The 27,622-nt window shown below is 39.1% G+C and overlaps 1 protein-coding gene across 14 annotated transcripts in view; it reads left to right on the top strand.

Annotated features, from left to right (window-relative positions):
• Positions 1–27,622, top strand: part of DLGAP1 (DLG associated protein 1) — a 312,230-nt gene that overhangs the window by 116,763 nt on the left and 167,845 nt on the right. For all 14 annotated transcript variants that reach the window (XM_057699892.1, XM_057699894.1, XM_057699905.1 and 11 more), the window contains one exon: positions 22,514–22,691. In XM_057699892.1, the coding sequence (XP_057555875.1) occupies positions 22,514–22,691 (178 nt within the window). The remainder of the gene's footprint in view (positions 1–22,513; positions 22,692–27,622) is intronic.

The raw sequence follows: 27,622 nt of genomic DNA, 5'->3' as shown, positions 1-27,622 counted from the left end.
TTTAAAGATTTTTCTGATGTGGACCATTTTTAAAGTCTTTATTGAATTTGTTACAATATTGCTTCTGTTTTATGTTTTGGATTTTTGGCTGTGAGGCATGTGGGATCCTAGCTCCCCCACCAGGGATCCAGGCCACACCCCCTAACTGGAAGCGGGAGTCAACCACTGGACCTCCAGGGAAGTCCCCACCTGGGGTTTTTAAAGGGCCTAGCGCAGGCTGTCAGCAAACCTCAGTTCTAGCATCAGCTGTGCCGCTATCTAGCTGGTTAGACCGCAGACCTCCTCCAGGCCTCAATTCCACGTCCGTGAAATGAGAGCCTTAGAAAAGATGACCCCATCAGTCCAGGCCCCTGACCTCCTTTGATTCTTTAAGTCACCAGTGGCAAACATTTAACAACTTGATGTGAGCGGATTACCTTGGATTTTCCACAAGGCCCCCTTTCTTGCAGATTTGTCTCATGCGCGTCCTACAACAGGTGCAGAACCTGCCAGGCAGCCAGAGCCTTCTGCTCATTCCACGGTGTCGACTGCCCCCTGCAGGCGCTCTCTGGGACTGACTCGCCTGGTGGTCCGGACACATCTCCTAGAAAACAGAGACTCAGTCTTTCCTCTGCATAGACTCTGGGCACAGGAAAGAGTAGGACAGAGCATTAAGTGTCTTTTTCATTAGAGGAGTGACAAAGGCCAATTAATAAAGACCCAGAGGAGAGAAAGTGTCCTCAGGGGTTGGAAAAGGGAAGGGCAAGAGGCAAGTCTTAGCTGTCCCAACAGCAGCATCTGAAAAGGGAGCTTTGTTTACATTGTCTAATCCCCTAACTCACTAGCTCATGTTGCATACACATTACTTATCAGAATCTTGGGATTTTCCACAGCAGAATAGGTATAATCTATTATGTTGCTATCATAATAGAGTACATTTTGACCAGTAAGCTTTTATCCCTCTTTATGTGTTAGTAAATGATTGTTCAGTGCTTCTCTATAGAAAAGTTAAACCATCCTCAGTAAGCTGAATATTATCTTTCCATTCTCTCTCACTTGAGGCCTAAGAAATTACTATAATTTACCACGGTGCAAAGGTAATAAAAGTGGTTAGAAGTCTTCTTTTCAACATCTAAGCACATTTCTGGAAAGCTCTTGACTACCAACAGTCCTAATGATTAGTGGCGTCTCAGTACCTAATTGATTTAGTCACAGTACACATGGCCATTTGAATACTATTTGATTCTGGTGACAATAGATTAATGGGCCGTGTCTCCATTTTGCTCACAAACACTTTAGAATATGTTTCTCCTTGTATTGTAGGCAATTATACTTTGTTCAGAATCTGTGAAGTTAATGATTCTTCACATTTCCTGAAAAACCTTTTTTTTCTCTTTTTTGTTCAGATGAGTGGGTAGTTACTTTCTCTCTAAATATGAGGTTTAGAACCACTGCGTTTCTACAGCTAAAGCAGATGTAAAACATAGCCGATGAATGTGCACTCCTGTGTGTTTCGTGGCACATCAAGATTGCATTTTAAATGCCTTTTCCAACCGTTACCTCATCTTTTCATACCTTAAATAAGGCATCAGGGTGGCTATAAGGCGCTATAGTAGCCAGGGATGTGTTGGAAAGGCAGGGCGCAGAGAAGCAGAGTCCAGTGACTAGAAACTACCTGCCCTTCCCAGACAGCCAGAGAACAAGAGGGCAGCCCCATGGCCCCTTGGCTCCTGCTTGCCTTCCTGTCCCGGGACAACAGTGCTGACCCATTGGACAGGGAGATGGAATATCTGGGAAGCCTCACACGGTGCTGCCTAACCAGGCCTTCGAGCCCACACCCATGAGTATATTCTTGACATCTGTATACAAGTTGATCACCACGCTAAGTCTAGTAACATCTCTCACCATCCAGAGTTATTGCAGCATTATGACTATGTTCCCTATGCCATACATTACATCTCCGTGAGTTATTTATTTTATAATTGGAAGTCTGTGCTCTTAATCCCCTTCACTTCTGCCACCCAACCCCCCACTCCCCTCCCCTCTGGTGACCACCCATTTGTTCTGTCTCTACGCGTCTGTCTGTTTTGTTTGTTCCTTTGTTTTGTTTTTTAGATTACACATATAAATGAAATCGCATGGCATTTGTCTTCGTCTGACTTATTTCACTTAGCATATTAACCTCTAGATCCATCCATTTTGTGGCAAATGGCAAGGTTTCATTCCATTTTATGGCTGAATAATATTTCATAGTACATATACGACATCTTCTTTATTCATTCCTCTGTTGGTGGGCCCTTAGGTTGTATCGTAAATAATGCTGCAATGAACATGTGTGCATATATCTTTTCAAATTAGTGTTTTCGTTTTTCTTTGGATAAAAACCCAGAAGTGGACTTGCTAGATCATGAGTACATGTTTAAAGCATGCATCGCTCACTGCCACAGATGCAGACCCTGCTTCGTCATAGCAGAAGTTTAAAACTTTGGAGATTAACTTGGTTCTGCTTATTCTCAGGCATCAACACAGTTCCAACAGCCAGCTTTGGACTAAGTGAGGAATCACCTCATTAGTTTTCTTCTACATTCTAACCTGTTCATTGTCTGAGGGTAGACTTATTTTTTAATTAAATTTCTGCTTTGGTATAAGTGTAGATACCCATGTAGATTCCCATAAAAATAATGCAGAGAGATCCCGATGGCAACATCTTGCAGAACTAGAGTACAATAACACAAGAGAGATCCCGATGGCAACGTCTTGCAGAACTAGAGTACACTATCACAAGCTGACATAGTCAAGATACAAAATTTGTCACACAAATATCCCTCATGTTGCCCTCTTATAGCCACATTCAGTCCCTGTGCACCCCCACCCCTTTCTATACTCCTGGCAACCACCAATCTGTCCTCCATTTCTGTGAATTTGTCTATCAAGATGGTTACGTAAGTAGAATCATACAGTGTGTAAGCTTTGGGGAATTACTTTCCTTCCTAAGCATCTTTCTCTGGGTTTCATGCAGGCTGTGCCGAGTCGTCTTGCATGGTGTGAATGTACCACAGTTTGCTTAGCCGTTCAACTGTTGAAGAACATCTGGGCTATTCCCAATTTATTATGATTAAAACTGCTGTAACATTCCTGTGGAGGTTTTTCAGCGAACATAGTCTTCATTTCTCTAAGATAAATTCCCAAGAGTACAATGGCTAGTCATATAATAGTTGCATGTTTCATTTTTTAAGGAGCTGTCATACTATTTTTTAGAGTGGCTGCACCATTTTAAATTCCCACCAGTAATCCATGAGTGATTCTATTTCTCTAAACCCTCATCCACATTTATGGTCATTATTTTTTTCAGTTTAGCCATTCCGATAGATGTGTAATGGTATCTCATTGTGGATTTCATTTGCATTTCTCCAGTGCCTAATGACGTTGAACATTTTTTCATGGGCTTATTTGTGACACCTCTCCTCCCGTCTTTTGCCCATTTTCTAATTGGATTTTTTTTTGGTTGGGTTTTAAAGGTACTCTGTTTATAGAAGCTACAAGTTCTATGTCAGGTTTGTGATGTTCAAATATCTTCTCCAGTGTCTAGCTTGTTTTTTTTTTTTTTCATCTTAATAGTCTTTCACAGAAGAAAAGCTTTTTTTCTTTAATTTATTTTATTTATTTTTTATTTTATTTATTTATTTATTGGCTGCACTGGGTCTTCATCGCTGCGTGCAGGCTTTCTCTAGCTGTGGCGAGTGGGGGCTACTCTTCGTTGCGGTGCGTGGGCTTCTTATTGCAGTGGCTTCTCTTGTTGCAGAGCATGGGCTCTAGGCGCACTGGCTTCAGTAGATGCAGCACGCTGGCTCAGCAGTTGTGGCTCTTGGGCTTCGTTGCTCCGAGGCATGTGGGATCTTTCTGGACCAGGGCTTGAACCCGTGTCCCCTGCATTGGCAGGCGGATTCTCAACCACTGCGCCACCAGGGACGTCCTTGGAAAGGCTTTGGATGAAGTCAGATTGATGAGGTTTCCCTTTTATGGATCATTCTTCCTGTCAAATCTAAGAAGCTAGTTTAGAATCCCAAAGATTTTCTTCTATGTTTTTTCTAAAAGTCTATTTTACATTGAAGTCCACAATCCATTTTTAGTTTTTTCTTGTATAAGGTGTGAGACAAAGTTCATTTTGTTTGTGTATGAATGTTTACTCCAACACCATTTATGAAAGTTATCTTTTCTCCATGAATTGCTTTTGCACTTTTGTCAATAATCAGGTGAGCATATTTGTGTGGGTTTATTTCTAGTCTCCATTCTGTTCCATTGATCTGTGTGTCTATCCTCTCTCTAACACCACACAGCTTTTTTTTTTTTTTTTTTTTTTTGTCTGCATTGGGTCTTCAGTGCTGCACACGGGCTTTCTGTAGTTGCTGTGAGTGGGGGCTACTCTTCATTGTGGTGCACGGGCTTCTCATTGCCATGTCTTCTCTTGTTGCAGAGCACAGGCTCTAGGCACACAGGTTTCAGTAGTTGCGGCTTGAGGGCTCTAGAGCACAGGCTCAGTAGTTGTGGCACATGGGCTTAGTTGCTCCGAGTCATGTGGGATCTTCCCAGACCAGGGCTTGAACCCATGTCCCCTGCATTGGCAGGCAGATTCTTAACCACTGTGCCACCAGGGAAGTCCCCACACAGCTTTGATTTCTATAGCCACACAGTAAGTCTTTAAATTGAGTAGAGTGAATCCTTCCACTTTATTTTTCAAAATTATCTAGCTATTCTAGTTCCTTTGACTTTCCATGTAAATTTTAGAATAGTCTATTTCTATAAAAATATGTGATTTTGATAGGAAATGCATTAAACTTGCATATCAATTTGGAGAAAACTGACATTTTTACTGTGTTGAGTATTCCAACTCGTAAACATGGTATGCATCTCCACTCATCTAGTTCTTCTTCCTTTCATCAGTGTTGCATAGTTTTCAGTATGTAAGTCCTGTACATGTTTTGTTTATAACATGTAATTAGATTCCACCTAATTGTTTTTCAGTGATTATAAGTGGTGTTGCTTATCTAATTTCAGTGTCCATGTGTTCATGGTAGTATGTAGAAATACGGTTGATTTTTGTATAATCTTATGTCCGGTGACTTTGCTGAATTCTTAGTTCAGGAATTTTCTGCAGATTCCTTGGGATTTTCTGTGTTGGCAATCATGTCATCTACAAATAGGAACAGTTTTATTTCTTCCTTCCCAATCTGTATGCTTTTTGTTTCCTTACTGCACTGGCTAGGACTTCCAGGACAACGCTGAGAAAGAGTGGTGAGAATGGACATCCTTGCCTTGTTAGCTGTAGGTTTTTTGTAGATAATTTTTATCAAATTGAGGAAGTTCCCATCTATTGCTGTTTTTCTGAGAGCTTTATGAATGAGTTGTTGAATTTTGTCAAATGCATTTTCTGCATCAATGGATAAGATCACGCAATTTTTCTTCTTTAGCCTATTAATATGGTGGATTACCTTGACTGACTTTCAAATTTTGAACCAGCCTTGGGTCTCTGCAAGTGGAATACCCCATCCAAGTAGAATAAACTTAACCTACTCATGGTGTATAATTCTTTACATGTATTGCTGAATTGTATTTGTCAACATTTAGTTAAGGACATTTGTGTCTTTATTCACAAGGTCTGTAGTTTTCTTTTTCTGCTTTTGCTATCAGGGTAATGCTAGCTTCATAAAATGACTTGGGAAACATTCAATTCCCTCCTATTTTCTGGAAAAGATTTTGCATAATTGGTTTTAATTCTGCTTTAAAAGTTTGGTAGAATTCTTCCTGTGAAAAACATCTGCACCTAGATGTTTTCCTAGATGTTTTTCCCTCTTTCGAGTGAGTTTTTAATTAAAAATTTGATATGTTTGTTTAATATTGGGTGAGTTGTGGTAATTTGTATTTTTCAAGGAATTGGTGCATTTCATCTAAATTGTTGAATTTATGTGGGTAGAGTTGTTCATAGTATCCGTTTATTATGATTTTGATGTCTGTAGTGGTGCTCCTTGTCTCATTCCTCATACTGGTAATTTGTGTCTTCTCTCTTTTACTCATTGTCAGGCGAGAGGTTTGTACATTTTATTGATCTTTTCAAAGAATCAACTTTTTGTTTCATTGTTTTTCCGTATCATTTTTCTCTTTTCAATTTCATCGATTTTTTGCTCTTATCTCTATTATTTTCTTCCTTTTTTGAGTTTATTTTGCCCTTTTCAAGATTCATGAGGTAAAAACTTAGTTATTGATTTGAGACTTTTCTTCCTAGTTATTGGTTTGAGACTTTTCTTCCTAGTTATTGATTTGAGACTTTTCTTCTTGTCTAACATATGCATTTAGTGCTATCAATTTCCCTCTCAGCATTGCTTTAGCTGTGCCTCCACAAATTTTGACATGTTGTATTTTAATTTTCATTCAGTCCAGTGTATTTTTTTTAAGATTTATTATTTTATTATTTATTTTGTTTTTGGCTGCTTTGGGTCTTTGTTGCTGTGCTTGCGTGGGCTTTCTCTAGTTGTGGCGAGCGGAGGCTACTCTTCATTGCAGTGCTTGGGCTTCTCATTGTGGTGGCTTCTCTTGTTGCAGAGCATGGGCTCTAGGCACGCGGGCTTTGGTAGTTGCAGCACGTGGGCTCAGTAGTTGTGGCTCGCAGGCTCTGGAGCACAGGCTCAGTAGTTGTGGCGCACAGGCTTTGTTGCTCTGCAGCATGTGGGATCCTCCCGGCCCAGGGATGGAATCTGTGTCCCCTGCATTGGCAGGCGGATTCTTAACCACTGGGCCACAAGGGAAGCCCAGTCCAGTGTGTTTTTAAATTTCCATTGAGGCTTCCTCTTAGATGCATAGGTTATTTAGCTTTGTGCTGTTTAGCTTCCATGTGTTTAGAGATGTTCTTGTTATCTTTCTGTTTTTCATTTCTCATTCGATTCCACTGTGATCAGAGAACACCCTTTGTATGACATCGATTCTTTTAAATTGGTTGAAGCTTTGTTTTATGGCCCAGAATATGGTCTATCTTTGGGTACTTGGAAAGAATGTGTATTGTGCTGTTCTTGGGTGAAGTGTTCTCTAAATGTCAATTTGACTCTATTGGTTGATGGAGTTGTTAAGCTCTTCTACATCCTTGCTGATTTTCTGTTTAGTTGGTCTATCAATATTGAAAAGTGATTGTTGATGTCTCCAACCATAATTATGGATTTTTCTATCACTCCTCTCAATTCCATCAGTTTTTTCTTCACTTATTTTGCAGTTCTATTGTTTGGTGCATACATATTTGGGGTTGTCTTCTTGATGGAGTGACTCTTCAATTATCATATAACATCCCTCCCAGTCTCTGGTCATCTTCTTTACCATAAGCTTCAATGATAAAATTTCTTTATCTAGTATTAATAGAGCCACTGTTGTTTTCATTTGATTAATGTTTGCATGACACATCTTTTTCTATCTTTTTACTTTCAGTTCATCTGCATCATTATATTTGAAATGAGTTTGTTTATTTTTTTTTGGAGGGGGGTATAGTTGTTTTACAATGTTGTGTTAGTTTCTACTGTACAGAGAAGTCCACTTCCCTGTGCTATACAGCAGGTTCTCATTAGTTATCTATTTTATAAACATTATTTAGTATATATCTCTTAGACAGCATATAGTTGGGTCATATTTCTTAATCCATCCTGCAACTCTGTCTTTTAATTAGTGCATTCGACCATTTACATGTAATATAATTACTATCATAGGATTTAAGTTCTTCATTTGATTTTTTAATTTTCTGATTTTCTACTTATTCTTTCTGTTTTTTGTTTCCCTGGGTTTTTTTTCCTGACTTATTAGAAGAAACTTGAGTATTTTTTAGAATTCCACTTTGATTTATCTATACAGTTTTTGAGTGTATATTTTTGTATAGTTTTTTTAGTGGTACCTTTAGAAATTGTAACTTAGCCTATTAGTATCATCATTTTACCAGTTTGAGTGAAGGGTAGAAACCTTACCTCCGATTACAGCGGTCATTGTCTAAAACAGTTCTGTCTTGTGTGAGAGTGGGTCAAAATGTGAGCATTTACATTGTGTAGCCAGAGCCAAAGAGCCAAGTTAGGCCGGGATCTGCCATAAATTATTCAGGTTACACCATAATACAATTATCTAAACACTGCTTATTTGAGGAAGGGGCACCTTTTTCTAATTTGTACAAAAGTACTGCACAGGCTAGCAGCAGCCCTGAATGTCTAAGAGTCATGTTTACATTAAGTTACAAGATAATTCCCCAATATGTAATAGCCTTCTGAGTTAAAACTTAATTCAACTGGGCATATATAAAGAATACGGCCAACTACCCAAGCGCAACTTAGAACCAAAACCCAGTAACTGCCACAAATAAGAAGAAAACACTTCAAGCCATGAAAATTTAGTTTCCTTCTAAAGGAACTCAGATGTAATTGGAGAATCATATTGGTAATACTTGAGGAACCATGGGAAAAGTACCTGGAAAAAAAGTAAATATTATCTCAGTTTTCCAAAGAGAGGATTCTAAAAATTGCAAATAGTTAATCTAATGTAAATCCTTGGGGAAACTGCAGAATTAATTTTTAAACAGATGGTTTGTGATGATTTAGAAAATAGGGAGCCAGCATAGATTTACCAAAAAGGAATATATAGGACTGCCTATATTTTCCTTTGTGAAATGTTTGAGACATATCAGAGGAATGTAACTGCATTTTAGGATAGCATTTAACATGTAAATGGTAGATCCCAATAGGCTTGCAGGAAAAAATTGAAATCAGAGAAGCATGGGCTGGGAAATAGAGGTATATGATTAAGAGCCTAACAGCAAAGACTGTATTGTTGATGGACTGAGCCAACTCAAAAGATCATGGATTCGCCCAATCCTAGTCAATAATTTTGCAGGTGATTAGATAAGAAAATACATGGTATGCTTACGGGGAAGGCACAAGGTAGTTAAGACTACAGAGATTAGATAGATCTAGCTTCCAATTCTAAGTTTACAAACTCATCAGCCTGAGTTTCCTCATCTATAAAATAATAATGCTTCATAATTGTTATAATAATTCCTAAGCTTGGTGTGCTAACTAACAAAGACATTGTAGGTAAAGCATAGAGATTTGTGACACTCACTGATTTGGGGTTTTGTTGTGTTTGCTTCTGTTATCACATTTGCTGGTGACACAACTGGCAAGAATAGCTGCTACATTGCATATATCATATGGGGTTGATGGGATTAGCCTTTGGTTCACAGGAACAAAAGGGTCAAAAATCATAATGACTTAACATCCTTTGAGGTGAAGATCTAAAAGTTGCCTAAAGGGAGCTTACCAGAAGCTAACAGCGTGACTAAGCCAAACAATGCAAAGCTTTCTCAGACTGCTGCCCAAGACGATTTTCTACACAACAGACAGCAATGGCCATTCTGTATTCCACACTTGTCAGCCTGTATTTGAAAGGCTGGGTTTGGTTCTAGATGCTCTGTTGTCAAAGAGAAAGTAACAAATTGGACCAACCTTAGGGACAAGTCATCAAGGTAATTAATGGAGACCCTACAAATCTTGACATAAGAGGACCAGATAAAGAGGACATGTCACCAGGAGGCTTAGCTGGGGCACGAGAGCTGTGTTCTAAGCAAGTGAAGACTGTTACACGGAAGAGATGTCTTCTTTGAGACCTTTCACTATGCTAGCAGTGAGTGTAGACACAGAGCGTTTGACAATGGGGATTGGAAGAAAACCAACATTAAAAGATTTATTTAAGACTCTGTCTTTAGTTGCTTTCTTGCCTTCCTAAAGTTAAGTCAGAATATGAAGCACTTTATGAAAAATCTATCAAAGTACTTTCACACAGGCTTTCACGGCTCCAATTTGTCAATGTCAACTTACATCTGTGTAAGTACATCTGTTCTGCCCTGACACTTTTTAAATTGAAAGAAACACTCTGCTTTCAGCTCAAAGCAGTATTTACACCCCTCCTAAGAGTTACCACTGTGGGCTCTTCACTAACTAGTACATTTGAATTGTCATCCCATCTTCCTTAGTGATGACATTATTTCTTTCCATAACCAGCTCATAAACTGACACTACTGTCAGCAGTCTTTCTGAAATCTCTCACTGCTTAGAGAATTATTTTCCTGAATGCCTTAATCATGGCAATGCAATTTATTCTCAATATTACTGTATCAAGGTTTAATTATATTACTGTTTTGCAATCACTAGAGCAGTAAAATTATACTCAGATTTATTACTATACTTTCCACCAAATAGTAGAATATCATTTTTCTGTTTTCAGCCATAGCAATAATAGTTAGTTCCTGAAATACTACATTATTGTACTTTGTGTGCCTAAAACTTACTATAAATGATCAAAAGAGTGTCTTTTCAGGGGAAAAAAGTGACAGTTTGGTCTCCAAATTTGTTGGTAGCTTAATTGCTAAGCAATGAAAGAAAAGGTTAAGAACTTCTGCTAAAGTAAGATGTCTACTTTGGAGTATATACACAGAAGAATTGAAAGCAGGGACTCGAACAGATATATAGTATATATATGAATGATGGAATATTATTAAATTGTATTAAAGCAAGGAAATTCTGATACATGCTGCAACATGGGTGAACCTCAGAGACATTATGCTAAGTGAAACATGCCAGACAAACACCATCTGAATCCACTTATGTGAGACACTTAGAGTCATCAAACTCATAGAGACAGAAAGTAAGATGGTCATTGCCAGGGAAGGAAGGATGGGGAATTAGTGTTTAATGGGTACAGAGTCTCAATTTGAGATGATGAAAAAGTTTTGTGGCTGGAAGATGGCAATAACTGTACAACACTGTGAATGTTCTGAATGCCACCGAACTGTACACTTAAAAATGGTTGGAATGGTGGATTTTATGTTATGTGAATTTGCCACAATAAGAGAGAGAGAGAGAGAGGATTATTATCCAGTAAATTCTCCGAACTCTATAAGGTGATATTGTTGTCTCTATTTTAAACAAGAGGGAAGTGTGGCTTGCCCAGTACCATGGAGCCAACGAAGACGCGAAGCCAGGTTCATAGAACACAGAGCCAAGTTCAGCAGAGCAAACGCCCTGCTGTGAAACTGCTTGTACTAAGGGCAAGTGCCCCTCCACAACAAATCTCATCTGTCTCTGAGTTATTTTAATTGACTTACTGATCATTTTGGTCCTAAGCAAACTAAAAGGAAGAGAATTGCAGGAATTATTTTGAGGGGATACATTAGAATTTTTTTTTGTAAAACTGGTTACCCCGGAGCAAAACAAAGACAGAGGAGCTCCCTTACTGAGATGCAGCTGTTGTTCAGTTCTAGGTGGGATCTGCCTACGTGGATATGCGCCATGAATTGGCACAGACCTCCTTGGGTGCTAAAAGCACGCCATACCCCCAGTTCCTTCATGGGGATCTTTGGAAACAATTCTTTGTGTAGTAAGTACTATATCCTCAGCCAGCCATTAATGAAACTCCACTGGGAACATCTGAGTATTAAGAAAGGTTCTTTCCTTACTGCTCTCAAAGAGAGAAACAAATCCCCTTGGGCCTGACTCTAGTCTATATATCATGGTGTGAGGTGTCACCATCCTGCTTCCTGTCTCCCAGGAACAGAACTCTGCAGGTCATCCCTCAGGACCGACACACCCCCTTCAGGTCTTCACATTCCATGGTGCCCTGATTCTCTTCAGGTCCTCATCAGGGTCTTACTGGGTCTCTTGTCACAATACTTTGGGGGGCTTCAGACCCCTTTGCCCCACGCCTCTCACACTTATTCAACAAATATTTAAGGAGGTCTAATATATGCCAGCCACTGTACTAAGCTTTAGGAACACAGTAATGGATTCCATATAATCTCATGACCCCAGATGTGGTCGCCGCCCTCAGGAACACACAGTTTTAAGGGGGAAACTGGCCAGCAGGCAATTATAACTTCAATAAGCCTCTGATGAGAGCAGACTCAGCCCTGTACACCCCAACATCTAGCTATCGGCCATCCCAAGCACTATCCCATGCCCTGTGCCTCTGAGCTTTTGCTCCTGGATCTGGAATGCCTTCTATCTGGTTCACTATTACCTGGTGACAATCTACCAGAGTCTAACTCCAAGCTATGTTCTCTCTAAATTGCTTCCTAGTGCCTCCACTCCAAACCAGTCTCTTTTTTTCTGCCCTCCTCTTGCTGCTTTCTTGAACATCTATTGTAAGTGCAACACAGATTATCTTGAAGTTAGTTCTGCATATTTGTCTCTGTCTGGAGACTGACATTATCAAAGGCAAGAATCATGTGTCCTCTGTAGCATCTAGCACACGCATTATGAATAGTTGGCATTTGATTTATATTGTTTTAAATCTAATGTTGCAGTCTGGAGAATCTAGAGGAAAGGATGTTTGAGTTCCAAGTGTCAGAAGAATCTAAATATGATGGATACACATATTTGGCACACTAGAAGTATTGCATTTTATGTTGAAAATTCCTGTGGCTGATGAATTATTCTGAAAAGAGCTGCACCTTTATTTTGGACAAGACCTACTTTATAAGTAAAATGAATTATCCCAGCTTCTAGCAGATGGCTTTGCAGAGAGTTAGCCTGTGGCTCTTTGATAATCTTCCCAGTAGAACAGGTCAACAATCCCCACCCATATCGGGGTTTTTCTTATACAGTGAAGCTAATGGAGCAAAGAAAAATACCCAAGATTATTTGTTCATCTGCCTTTTGCCCCATCCTGGACTTCTAAGAGCTAGGAAAGTACGGAACACTTGACAATGCCATGTGTCCCAGAAATAACGCTGACATTCATTCCCCTTGTCAAATATTCATGGAGGAAGAACAACAAAGAATATAGCAAGGGACCTATAGGAGTTTGTTCCTTTAGTTTGTATCTTAAACTGTAGAAGTTGTCCCTGTGTCTAAGCTGTGCTCTTCTTTTTTTTAAATAAATTTATTTATTTATTGGCTGTGTTGCATCTTTGTTGCTGCACTTGGGCCTTCTCTAGTTGCAGCACGCTGGGGCTACTCTTCGTTGAGGTGTGTGGGCTTCTCATTGCTGTGGCTACTCTTGTTGCGGAGCATAGGCTCTAGGCTCATGGGTTTCAGCAGTTGCAGCACATGGGCCCAATAGCTATGGATCGCGGGCTCTAGAGGGCAGGCTCAATAGTTGTGATGCATGGGCTTAGTTGCTCCATGGCATGTGGGATCTTCCTGGACCAGGGATCGAACCCGTGTCCCCTGCATTGGCAGACGGATTCTTAACCACTGTGCCACCTAGGAAGTCCTAAGTGGTACTCTTCTGATAGGGCTAATCAGTTGGTAAAATTCATTGCTTTATGAAGTTACAATTCTAAGAAACAGAAGGAAAATGAAATGTGTAAGGAACAACATGGTGTTATTAAAGAAGTTTGAAAAAAGGACTCTGTGGCCTGCAATGAATCTCTCAGTCTATTTTTTCTTGGAATGTCAACTTCTTTTTTGAAAGATAGTTTTTCTGTATAGACTTCTTTGTTGACAATTTTTTTCTTTCAGCACTTTGCATATTTCATCTCAATGCCCCCAGCATCCATAGTTTATGATGAGAAGTCAGCTTTTAGTCTTACTGATGATTCCTTATAAGTGATGTCTTTTCTTTCTGCTTTCAAGAGTTTCTCATTGTCTTTTCCTACCCCCCCACCCCACCCCCAATCCTCACAATGACAGAGAGGCAGAAGGTGGTATGATTACACCTGTTTTTTTTTTGTTTTTTGTTTTTTGGGTTTTTGTTTTGTTTTTGTATTTATTTATTTATTTATTTATTTATTGGTTGTGCTGGGTCTTTGTTGCTGCACATGGGCTTTCCCTAGTTGTGGAGAGCTAGGGCTACTTCTTGCTGCACTGCACAGGCTTCTCATTGTGGTGGCTTCTTTTGTTGTGGAGTATGAGCTCTAGGCCCACAGGCTTCAGTAGTTGTGGCTCGAGGTCTCTAGAGCACAGGCTCAGCAGTTGTGGCGCATGGGCTTAGTTGCTCCATGGCATGTGGGGTCTTCCCGGACCAGGGCTTGAACCCGTGTCCCTGCATTGGCAGGCGGATTCTTAACCACTGTGCCACCAGGGAAACCCTATCTTTGCCTTCTGACACTATGACAGGATATGGTTAGATGTGGGTCTCCTGAGTTTATAGTATTTTGAGCTTTTTAAGCTTCTTAGATATGTAGATTAGAGTTTTCATCAAATTTGGGAAGTTTTTAGCCACTAATTCTTCAAATATATTTTCTATCTCTCCTTCTGCAATTTCAATTACATGTATGTTGGTGTGTTTGATGGGGTCCCACAAGTCCTTGAAGCTCTGTTTATTTTCTTTATTCTTTTTTCTGTTTCTCAGCCTGTATAACCTCTCTTCAGGTTCACTGATTCTTCTTCAAGAGGCTTGTTCTGAGCCCCTTGAGTATATTTTCCACTTTAGTTGGAAAATAAATGTGTAGTTTTCAACTAAATAATGGAAAATAATTTATGTAGTTATAACTAGTAATGAGAAATTATTCATTTAGTTTCTGCATTTATTACTTATTTCATTTCAGGAAACAATCATTATTTTCAACCCCAAAATTTATGTGATTCTTTTTTTAATTAATTAATTTATTTATTTATTTATTGGCTGTGTTGGGTCTTCGTTGCTGCATGTGGGCTTTCTCTAGTTGTGGCGAGTGGGGGCCACTCTTCATTGTGGTGCTCAGGCTTCTCATTGCGGTGGCTTCTCTTGTTGTGGAGCACGAACTCTAGGCATGCAGGCTTCAATAGTTGTGGCACATGGGCTCAGTATTTGTGGTTCACAGGCCCTAGAGCACAGGCTCAGTAGTTGTGGTGCATGGACTTAGTTGTTCCACAGCATGTGGGATCTTCCCTGCTGAGGGATTGAATCCGTGTCCTCTGCATTGGCAGGTGGATTCTTAACCTCTGCGCCACCAGGGAAGCCCTGCAATTCTTTTTTTTATTATGCCTATCTCTTTATTGATATTCTTGATTTGGTGATACATAGTTATCATACGTTCCTTTAAATCTTTGCACATAGTGCCTTGAATTCTTTGAACATATTTATAACTGATTTAAGTTCTTTGTCTATTAAGTCCAACATCTTGCTCCCCTCAAGAACATTTTTAAAAATATTTATTTATTTATTTATTTATTTATTTCGGCTGCACCAGGTCTTAGTTACAGCACACAGGATCCTTGTTGCTGCATGAGGATCTTCATTGTAGCATGCAGGATCTTTAGTTGTGGCATTCAGAGTCTTTAGTTGTGGCATGCAAACTCGTAGTTGCAGCATGCATGTAGGATCTATTTCCCTGAGCAGGGATCGAACGTGGGCCCCCTGCTTTGGGAGCACAGTCTCAGTCACTGGACCACCAGGGAAGTCCCAAGGACATTTTCATTAGCTGCTTTTTCTCTATTTGGTCCATAATTTCTTGTTTGTTTGCATGTCTCATTATTTTTCACTGAAAATTCTACATTTTAGATAATATATTATAGCAACTCAAATCAGATATTCCCAGTTCCTTTTTATTTAAACCTTTATATTGAAAAATAAAACACGTATACAAAAATCACACAAAATATGTGACTTGATGAAATATCACACTGCAAACGTGAAACTATGATCCACATCAAGAAGTGGAACTCGGCCAGCCAGCCCAGTGCCAGTCATAAGCGTCTCCCTCTCCTAAAAGTAGCCACTATCCGGACTTTTATAATAATCATTCCCTTGTCTTTCTTTATGGTTTTATCATCCAAAGTATGCTTCCCTTAACACTGTAATTCATGTTTCCCGCTTCCTTAATTTGATATGTATTTTGAATTTCTTAATCTACAAATTGCCCCCTCCAACCTTTCTCTCCTTCCCACCCCAGTTTATTTTATTGATTGTGTGTGTGTATGTGTGTGTGTGTGTGTGTTCTACCTTGCTACTGCTTATTCTCTAGCAACTTTCCTGGACTAGCTTTTTAGAACATATAGCCACTGACTTTTCTGCTTCCTTTTTTTTAATTCTTGCTTTTATTTTTAAACCTTGCTTCCTTGGGTTCACCCTGGGGTTTTCATAATTTAGTGATTAGCCAATGATTGGTCAGAATATTTTCTAAATACCTTAAAACCAGTAAGTCTTCCACCTTTTGCCAATGGCATCTGTGTATGAAGGCACACTTTCAGACTTCAGGAAGTTTACAAATCTTTAACTTTCACTTCCTGCTTATGCAGGGTTTCAAGGTCAGCCACAGGTGAGTGAGTTAAGTCCTTTTTTTTCCTAGGTCTTTTCTGGGCATGTGCAGAGCCTTGTGCATACATGAAGGCTTCAAGATCCTTAGCAGCACATCAAAACTTCTAAATATCCTCTATAGCCATCAAATTGTCCAGGTCTTTCTTTTAAATTTTGGGCCAGGCTCTTATTTTGCTTCAACTGAAATTATAGCCTTAAGTACCTATGATGTTAACAATTTCAGCCAGTTACTACTGTTCTGGATAACTACTTGGGATAGGGTTTTTTCCACAGAATTAAGCTCCCAGTCAGATCGAATATTATCAACACTCTGGGAATGGAGCTTTTACAGGGAGGTGAGGGACCAGTCAAAATGTTACCGTGTGAAGATGATGATTTCAACCAAGCTCCATGAGGTGCATCCCCTCTGTTGGTTTTGAGGCTTCCATTGTTCATGGCTACTAGGAGCTGAGGAACATGGGAATGGGGGTATCTACACTCAGTTTTTCTTGAATAAATAATTTTCAGCTTGGTCTCTGAGTTCATTTTCCAGAGTTCTGAAATGGTTTATGTTGCCAATATTTCTGCAATTGCTTTTGTGTAGAATAAGACTCACTGAGGTCCTTACTCTGTCATTCCAGAAGCCTCACCTCATATGTTAAGTTTCTTTCTCCATTATCTTGAATAATATTTTCCTATAAACCTTTACAGTCATGAGAATTGAAAAAACATATGCTGACAAAAAATTTGAATGTGAATGTTCATAACAGCATTATTTATAAAAGCCAAAAAGTGGAAACAAACCAAAGTCTATCAACTGATGAATGGACAAACTAATTATGGTATAAATCCATGCCATGAAACATTATTCAGCCATAAAAAGGAATGAAGTACTGATACATGTGACACCATGGGAGAACCTTGAAAACATCATGCTAAGTGAAAGAAGCCAGTTGGAAAAGGCCACAACTTATGTGATTCCCTAAGTATCAAATGTCTTGAACAGACAAAGGCATAGAGACAAAAGGTAGATTAGTGTTTTCCAAGGGTTAGGAGTAAGCAGGAATGGAGAGAGACTACTAATGGATATAGGAATTTGGTCAGGAAGGGGGAACAAAAACATTCTAAAATTAGTGGTTATGGGACTTTTCTGGTGGCACAGTGGTTAAGAATCCACTTGCCAATGCAGGGTTCAAGCCCTGGTCTGGGAAGATCCCACATGCCGCTGAGCAGCTAAGCCCGTGAGTCACAACTACTGAAACCCACGCGCCTAGAGACCCTGCTCTGCAACAGAAGAAGCCACCTCACTGAGAAGCCCACACACCACAACGAAGAGTAGCCCCACTTGCCACAACTAGAGAAAACCTCGGGCAGCCACAAAGACCCAACGCAGCCAAAAACAAACAAACAAAAAACACAATGGTGAGCCATTGTAATAAAACAACTTTAAAAAAATAAAACAGAATAAAATAAAATAAAATTAGTGGTTATGGTTACACAACTCTGTGAATATACTAAATACCACGGAATTGTACACATTAAAAGGGTAGATTTTATGGTGTATGAATTTTATCACAAAAAAGCTTTTAAAATTCCTTTATACGGTCTTTAGTAAGAGAATTTTGAAATTTTGGAAACTATTTCAGGTCTAGAGTAGTGATCACCTGAGTTCCCCTTTCATTCATGTATGCATTCATTCATCTATTTCATGGGGTGATTCACGTGGTGCCTGGCATAGAGGAAGAACTCAAGTGTTAGTCATCATTAGTCATTTTTTAAAATGTAAGGGCTAGTGTACCACTGTGTAACAAAATGAGTGAAATACTGATTCAACCTTCTAAGAACTCAAAACTCTAAGGAGTACACAGACATGTAAACAAAAAAATGCAACGATGGGAAAATGCACAATAGTTAATTGAAAGTTTAGTTTTGAAGTTCAAGAGCTATGGGCTACGAATCGATTTGTGAGTTTTCAGCATTAAGTTAGTATTAGAAGCCACTGAATAGATGAGGTTGTCCAAGGAGAAAATGTAGAGTAAAATGAGAATATAAAGAACTGTAAAGTCTTAGGGAATAAAAATATTTGAGGGCAAGGGAGAGGAATAGGAACCCCCATGAGAGTTTCAGGCAAGATTCCCCAAGAAATAGGAGATGGGAAGAGGATGTAGAAGTCAGGAGAAGACCAAGTTTCTGTCTCAATTACCTTGAACACGACAACCTCTCAAAAACATGGTTTCGTTATCTGCAGGTTGGTATTAATAATAACTGTTTTCTATAATAAATATCAGCTATTATTATAAAGTAGAAATAACTCAAGAGTTCACACCTACCAAAGTGAACAACTTGAATGAAAGTATGCTTTCAGAAGGACTATACAGTCACCACACATAAAGTTCCTGAGAAGAAAGCTGGCTGAGTTTTACCAAAACAGATTGACCAATAGCACACCCTGCATTAGATTCCCCAATACTAGTAACTCAGCAGTGTCACCCTCTAAGTACCATTTTCCACACTGAGGCCCAAAGAATCCAAACCTCTCAACTGAAGCTATGAATGTTTGTGAGAGTGATTTGATAACAGAGTCATGACCAAGGACAAAATATTTTCATCTTCAAAATAGAGCAATTGGATTAACCTCCAGAGGCAATAAATATTTCCTGAGTCCTATCAAATAACCTTAAATCTGAACACTTTTATAAGTCAGAGCGAAAGCAAAGTGGAAAAAAACAAAAATTAGGATGCAGATCAATTAGTAAGACAGTCCATCACCTCCAGAAATTCTCCCATTAGACTCATGGAATCATAAAGCATTTCCTTCTCTGGAGGAAAAAATATTCCAACCATCTGAAGTTATTTCAGCTTTATTAAGATATAACTGACAAATAAAATTATACATATTTCAAGTGTACAATGTGATAGTTTGACTGCATGTTTCTGAAATGATTACCACAATCAGGTTAATTATTACCTCCATCACCTCACCTTCTCTGTATGTATGGTGAGAACACTGAAGTTCTACTCTCTTAGCAAATTTCAAGTAAGCCACGCAGTATTATTAACTCTAGTCACCATGCTGTACATTAGATCCCCAGAGTTTATTCATCTTGTGCAGTTATAATTTTAGTGATATATTATAGGGTTAATCATTCTCTCTTTGGGGACATTGATTTAAAATGTTGTGTTCCTGGACAGAGAACAGACTTGTGGTTGCCAAGGGAGAAGGTAGGCGGGGAGAGGTGGATTGGGAGTTTGGGGTTAACACAGGCAAACTATTATGCATAGAATGGATAAACAACAAGGCCCTACTGTATAGCACAGGAACTATATTCAAATCCTGTGATAAACCATAATGGAAAAGAATACGAAAAAATAAATACATATATATATATATGCATGCGTGTGTGTATGTATAACTGAATTACTTTATTGTACAGCAGAAATTAACACATTGTAAATCAACTATACTTCATATAGGTTATTATCACTATTCTTTTACATTGTGGTAAATCAACTATATTCCAATAAAAATATTTTAAAACATTAAAAAAACTACTTCAATAAAATAAAATGTTTTAAAATGTTGTGTTCCAAGTATTATTGCATCTTCTCTTTTTGCAGTGGCAACCTTACTGATACACTGGCCAAGCTCTTTTGTCTAGCTGCCCCACCGCCACCTAAGGGTGTCCCATCTTTGGATGCAGTTAAAGGACATGGTAGTGAATGGGGATCAACCAGCCCAAAATCTCAGTTCAGTTGGGATTCGCCATGAAAGGTTAACTCAGCATAAGCCATTTAGGGAAAAAGTGAAAAATGATGGATGTCATTTGAGTAGGCTAACATCGATAAATAATTAGTCTAACATGAGAGCTAATATTTCTGAATATGCACACTCCTTTTCTTCCTAGCAAATCAGTTTCCTCTTGAAGTGAAAATAAAGTGCTCACTGCATTCTCATAAAAGAAAGTCATGTTTCTGTCATGAGTGTCCTGGCATCAGGAGCACATGTACATACTGTACTCTTTATGTTGACATCTATGGGCTCTGCTCTCTAAGTGGACAAGATAAAAGAGTTTGTTTCCTTATATTCAGTGTATCATTAAAGTATGCGTTGTTTTATCAGGAATGACTTACCAAGTAAAACTATTCAATCTCTTCTGAATGATTTTTCAGTTTGGAATTTGGGAATTATGCCTTATTTCATAACAAGTGACCAGGGTGAAGAATTGTTTCAATGATACTTCATTTCTCCATCTCAGCCAGCAGATAGACACTCATTTTTCAAAACACTGGGTTTCTACTTCTTCTTTTGAATGGAGACCATTTATGAAACAGCCACCCCCAATGCTGCCCTGATAACGGCTTAAAAGAGCAGCATCATTTATGTTGGCAGTATCATTGTGCTGGGTCAGGTTACAAAATAGCCAAAGAAACACATTTGTCATCTCTCAAGTTCTGTGCGAAAGTGAACTTTAGGCTATAAATGCTTCTAGCTGAGGCTCTCTTTTCCTAAAAGAGATCTCAAAGGGAAAATTTATTCTTCAGTTTATTTGTATTTTGGTTGGGATTTTTGGCGTGGGCAGTTATAAAGTGGTCCATGGTGAATCTCCCTAATGGTGCATAACACATGGAGAATATTTGCTTGACCTGGCAGAGATATTTTTGTGTTTGGCAGCTACTTGCAGGATCCACAGGGAAAAGTGCTAAAACAATCAGTTTCTCTTTTGTGGTAGTAAAATACATAAGAGGTTTCCTTTTGATGTTACATTCTAGATGTATTCTAATTTGTCCCCTCCTTCAGTGTAGTTGCAAAAAGTGGCCATTAATCAAATTATCAGCTTTTAGTATGAAATTTATAGATTAATTTTTACAATATTGAGTTTTCCATCCAGAAAAATTGTTTTCCTTTTTTATTTAGGCCTTGTTTATTGCCTTCCATAAATTTTTATCACTTTTTTCAAAAATTTCTGGTGTAATTTCTACTTATTTTATAATATTTTGCCATTTTGAGTGGGATTTGTAAATTAAAATTTCTGTGGTGGTGGCAGTATATAGAAAAACTATTGATTTCTCTATTTTTACCCTGTATGTGAATCACTCTTATTAGTTCTAATAGTTTTTCCGTTGATTTTCTTTTATCTTCCAGATAATTGTATAATCTGTAAATACTCAAAGTGTATCTCTTTCTTCGCAATATTTATATTCCCTATTTCTTTTTTTTTTCCTAATTTCATTGGCTATCATAATGATAAATAATAGCAGCTATATTGGGCCTACATCTTTCTACTTACCAACTTTAATTTTTAATTGCATGCAATATTACAGCAAAAAAAAATTTTTAATTTAATAATGAAAGAAAAATTACCCTGAATCCCATGGGAAAACAAACTTTAAAAATTACTATAAAACACCGGCATAGAAAACAAACTTATGGTTACCAAAGGGGAAAGAGGGCGAGGGGGGATAAATTAGGAGTTTGGGATTAAAACATACAAACTACTATATATAAAATAGATAAAGAAAGTCCTACTGTATAGCACAGGGAACTATATTCAATATCTTGTAATAACATATAATGGAAAAGAATATGAAAAAGAATAGATATATATGTATAACTGAATCACTTTGCTGTACACCTGAAACTAACACAACATTGTAAATCAACTATATTTCAATAACAATTGTTTTAAATTACTAAAAAAAATTGTTTGTGTGTATAGAAAGGGTAAGGAAGGATATACACTGAGCTGCTCTGGGTAGTTCGTTCAGGGGAGTGGAATTCTGGAACAGGAACAAGGGGAGTGGGAGACCCACTTTCTGTTTTCAGTACCTATGGATAGCTTGGCTTTTTGCAAAGAGCAATTTCTACTTTTATAATTTTAAAGTGCATCTTGGAAAAAATCTAAAGGGTATAAAATATGTAAAGACTTGTCTTTGGATATCGAGTTAGAGATATGAGCATTTTTAATGACTGGAAAAGCTGGCAAATTGCACGGGGCAGAATTCTGGGGCAGGGCAGTGGCAGCTCTACTGTCCCTCCTCAGGATGTCTAGGAAGATGTGATTGAGGAAATTATTTCCTGGGCTGCAAGAATTCTAATTGCTCTCTAATGTGATCAGATCTCAATGATTTCCCATCACAAGCTTTCTTTCCAAGACCCCACGGGGGACTTTAGCAACCAAGGGAGAGCTTCTCTATTATTTCGCCCGGTATGCAGGGTGCCACGTCAGTCACAGCACTGCCCTGTCTTGCTACTGCCTGCACGTTGGAACAGGACTAAATGCACACTTTTTGTGTTTTCTTCCAGGATTTCCAATGAGCACTCCCCCAAACTCCAGATCCGGAGTCACAGTTACCTGAGGGCAGTCAGTGAGGTCTCCATCAACCGAAGCCTAGACAGCCTTGACCCTGCGGGCCTGCTCACGTCGCCAAAGTTCCGCTCCAGGAATGAGAGCTACATGCGAGCCATGAGCACCATCAGTCAGGTGAGCCCTGTGGCCGCAGCTGTGAACTGCACGAGGGTTGGCGGAAACCCAGAGGGCGTGACATGAGGAGGTTGACACACATTCCCCCCCCCCCCCGCCCCGAGTGATGCTGATGGGTCAGGCTGGGGGTCCGGTCTAAACACTGCCTGTGTTTGGCCACAGAAGGCTCTTGGTACCAACAGTCTAGCAGCAGGGGAGAGGTCCTCTGCAGGTGGATAACGCATGTGGGGGGAGTCCTTGGAAATTCATGAGCAGTCAGACAGCACCAGCATATTAGTCATTAAACAGTTGATGGATGAGGCTTCAGTTGTAAAGAGACATTTGAAGGCTAGAAGGACAGGGTAGACATCGTTGGCAAAACCAAGGCAGTGTCTAATCATCAAAGTATTAAGCGGGTCATCGAGACAGGAACCCAGGCACGGGAAACGAGATACGATCTGTTTACCCCAACTGGGTGAATACTGTGTCTTGGTTATAAGACACAATCCTACTTCTAAGAAGTGGGTACCCAGAACTGGGAATGAAGACTCAGTAAAGGTGTCTTAATGCTGCATCTGAAATATTCAGCTAAAGCTTCTCAGTGCCTCCCACTGACGGTCTCAGAGAGTATGTGAGACGGTTAAGCTGCCTCAGCTCTAGGGAGGGTCGAACCTAGGTCATACTTTATTGGGTCAGGCACTATGCCAACTGCTTTATATTTTCATAGTATTAGTCCTTATAAACACCCTGTAAGATATATAAGTAATCGGAAGTTAAATGGGACTTTCTTTGTGATCACAAAATTGTCAACAAAATCCCACATCGAATGAGAAAACGAAGTTCAGCACCCAGGATTCCAAAGAGAGACCTTCAGGGCTTCGCTGGTGGTGCAGTGGTTAAGAATCCACCTGCCAAGTCAAAGCCACAATGAGGTATCACTTCACACCAATCAGAATGGCCATCATCACAAAGTCTGGAAACAACAAATGTTGGAGAGGGTGTGGAGAAAAGGGAACTCTCCTGCACTGTTGGTGGGACTGTAAGTTGGTACAGCCACTATGGAAAACAGTTTGGAGGTTCCTTAAAAAACTACAAATAGAACTACCATATGATCCAGTAATCCCACTTCTGGGCATATACCCAAAGAAAACCATAATCCCAAAAGAAACTTGTACCATAATGTTTATTGCAGCACTCTTTACAATAGCCAGGACATGGAAGCAACCTAAATGCCCATCAACAAATGAATGGATACAGAAGATGTGGCATATATATACAATGGAATATTACTCAGCTATAAAAAGGGATGAGATGGAGCTATATGTAATGAGGTGGATAGAACTACAATCTGTCATACAGAGTGAAGTAAGTCAGAAAGAGAAGGACAAATATTGTATGCTAACTCACATATACGGAATCTAAAAATGGTACTGATGAACTCAGTGACAAGAACAAGGAAGCAGATACAGAGAATGGACTGGAGAACTCGAGGTATGGGAGGGGGCGGGGGGTGAAGGGGAAACTGAGACGAAGCGAGAGAGTAGCACAGACATATATATACTACCAACTGTAAAAGAGTCAGTGGGAAGTTGTTGTATAACAAAGGGAGTCCAACTCGAGGATGGCAGATGCCTTAGAGGACTGGGGCAGGGAGGGTGGGGGGGAATCGAGGGGGGGGCGTCAAGGAAGGGAGGGAATATGGGGATATGTGTATGAAAACAGTTGATTGAACCTGGTGTACCCCCCAAAAAAATAAAATAAAATAATAATAAAAGAGTCAGTGGGAAGTTGTTGTATAACAAAGGGAGTCCAACTCGAGGATGGAAGATGCCTTAGAGGACTGGGGCAGGGAGGGTGGGGGGGACTCGAGGGGGGGGAGTCAAGGAAGGGAGGGAATACGGGCATATGTGTATAAAAACAGATGATTGAACCTGGTGTACCCCCCCCAAAAAAAAAATAAAAAATAAAATAAATTAAATAAAATAAAATCCAAAAAAAAAAAAAAAAAGAATCCACCTGCCAATGCAGGGGACATAGGTTCGAGCCCTGATCGGGGAAGATTCCACATGCCACAGAGCAACTCAGCCTGTGAGCCACAACTACTGAGCCTGTGCTCTAGAGCCCGCAAGCCACAACTACTTAGCCCGCACACCTAGAGCCCATGCTCCGCAACAAGAAAAGGCACCGCAATATGAAGCCTGTGCACTGCAATGAAGAGTAGCCTCCGCTCTCTGCAACTACAGAAAGCCCTTGCACAGCAATGAAGACCCAATGCAGCCAATAAATAAGAATAAATAAATAAATGAATATTTTTAAAAAAATAAAGAGAGAGCTTCTAGGCATGGGGTCTAGGAATATGCATTTTAACAAATATTCCAAGTGATTCTAATAAAGAAATACATTAATAAAGAAATATTTATTAAAGTAGTATATATCTGAACTTTGAAAATGCTGGCCTAAAGCACATTCAGAGAATAATGAATGCTCTCGTGTGGTTGGAGCTCAGAATACTTATAGCAATGGGAAATCTGTTCTGAATTTTATCCTGGAGACATTTTTTTGTGCATGGCCTTCCATGCAGGGCCCAGGGGACTGGACTTTATTCATTAGGAATGCGACTGATTGAAAATTAATTAAAACTTCAGCTTTTAAGCAGGCAAGAGACATGATTAGAACTTTGATGGAGGATAATTAATTTAGCAAAAAAATGTAAGAAAGATAGGAGAGGATGAGAAAGAAGCCAGAAGCAGAGAAGCTAGTTTGAAAGACACTGCGATCGTCAAGGTGAGAATTAATAATACTGGTGGTGCTGCTGCTGATGGTAGTGGTAGTGGCGATGGTGATGTTGCTGATGATGGTGGTGGTGGTGATAGAGATGATGGTGGTGGTGGTGATGGTGAGGATGGTGGTGGAGATGGTAGCGAGGTTGGTGGTAATGATGGTGGTGATGGTGGTAAGGCTGGTAGTGGTAGTGATGGTGATGGTGATAGACTAAGCACCAAATTTGACTGGTAGGCTAAGCACTGGAGCATCTCTGATCTGTCAGAGTGAGACCCCAAAAGAGGACCAGTGCTCTCAATTTGTCCCTACCATCAAAATAGAGCTCCCTTCTCTAAATGAATATTGAAGAGCAAAGGCAGGGACCACAACAAGGCTCCAAGAGCAAAGTAGGGTAGGAGTCAGGGAAAGCTGGTATATTGGATTCCAATATTTGCCTACAGTACATTTCCTTACTTTAAAGTAATCTCCAAGTATACATACCTATATGTGCTGGCTACTGTATCCAATGATACCCACTATCCCAACTCTTAGGTAAATATTTGGTGCCTCATTTGGTGAAATTTGGACTTGCTTTGTTCTTACTTTTTTCACAGGAAACAAGATAATATTTAAAATGTCTTTAAGCTTATCTTTATTCTGAAGGCTCATGGTCACATAGCCTTCCAGAATTGTAAAATAGTCTACAAATCTCAGGTGTCATACGTGCAGAATACTTCGGTGGGTTTAGAATATTTTGTTGGAAAATGTTTATACGCAATCACTGCTTTCATAATTTTACATAGCTAAAACAGGAGAGCATGTCAATTCCCCATCAGGACATGTGTCTACGCAGCTACATGCTTTTAGTCCCTATGCCTCAGATTTGACCTTCCCTGAGACAGTGTCTCTTCCTGGTGACAATTTAGTATAATATCAACGAATCACTGAAGAGGCACATGTGGGCCTTGATCCAGTGGCAGGTCAAGTGTGCAATTCCGTGGTGTGATCGTGTCACCTTATGTAAGATACAGAAGGCAGAGCCATCCTAAATGGGTTCCTAATGACACACTATTTTTCTCCTTCCATATTCAATTTTCAAGTAAGAGAGTATCGTTAAGGATAACTTCAAACTTTCTTTTGCAGTCCCAACATTGTCATTATTCAAAGGGGAATGGTTTCTTCTTCAACACAATCCTACTATATATACTGTAGGCTTTTCAAAAAGTAGTTGGTTTTTGTGATGTTGAAGATATTCTCTCTTACAGATTTTTAGTAGCAACTCTAGTAGTATAGAATTTAAGTGCGTTATATCCTATTCCTTCTTAAAACCTGATATATTATTCATCAAGACTCCTAGAAAGATCAAAGTAAAATGTTATAAGCTAAGAAATTGGTCTAGAATAACTAAATTGTTTGTTTCTGCCATTCACATCTTGTAGAAATAAACATCCCCCCAAAAATATTGTCCTTAGATGATAGGGAAAAACTGAACACCTTTTTATATGTTTATTCCCTTTATATATATATATATTTTTTTACTATATATACATCTAATAAAATGGAGGCTTTTAAAGTAAGACTTGAGAAGAAAAATTTTAGAAAGTCACATTAAAAAAAAATAATTTAGTATAATAACTGTCATTTCCAAATTAGTTTAATTTACATCTTAATTTATTTCAAGTCCAAACCTCAAATATCTTCATCCAGAATGGCAAACTAGAAGCTCACAGACATATTTTGTCTGATAATATGTTGGGTTTCCACATCATTTTTAAAACACGAATGTAATAGGCAGTTATTGTGCTTGGTGGTAAAACCAGCAGTTTAGCTGTGACTTTTGACCTAGACCATCTCTTCACTGTATATATACAAAGAAATGGAAACTCAGATGAGTCATCTGTGAGCACATAGCCAGTCAGTGACAGAACCTAGAAAACCCAGGTGTACTGACTCCTAACTGGTAAGTTTCTTCAATGTCTTCTGGAATTGGGGTATGGGTGGCAATAATATTGCCAACAATAGTAGTAGTAATAGTGGAAATCAGAACAATGGAATAGTTACCACACATTGGTTACCTGATATATGCTATAAGCTTTGCATATTTTCTCATTAATTTCACAGCAACTATAAGAAAGACTATTTTTTAACTTATGAAACTCAGTCTTAGATAATTTGAGTAACTTGTATCATTC

Source organism: Hippopotamus amphibius, chromosome 11 (genome assembly GCF_030028045.1).
Source record: "Hippopotamus amphibius kiboko isolate mHipAmp2 chromosome 11, mHipAmp2.hap2, whole genome shotgun sequence".
NCBI classification, from domain to species: domain Eukaryota; kingdom Metazoa; phylum Chordata; class Mammalia; order Artiodactyla; family Hippopotamidae; genus Hippopotamus; species Hippopotamus amphibius.
This window is presented reverse-complemented; position numbering and strand designations above follow the sequence as displayed.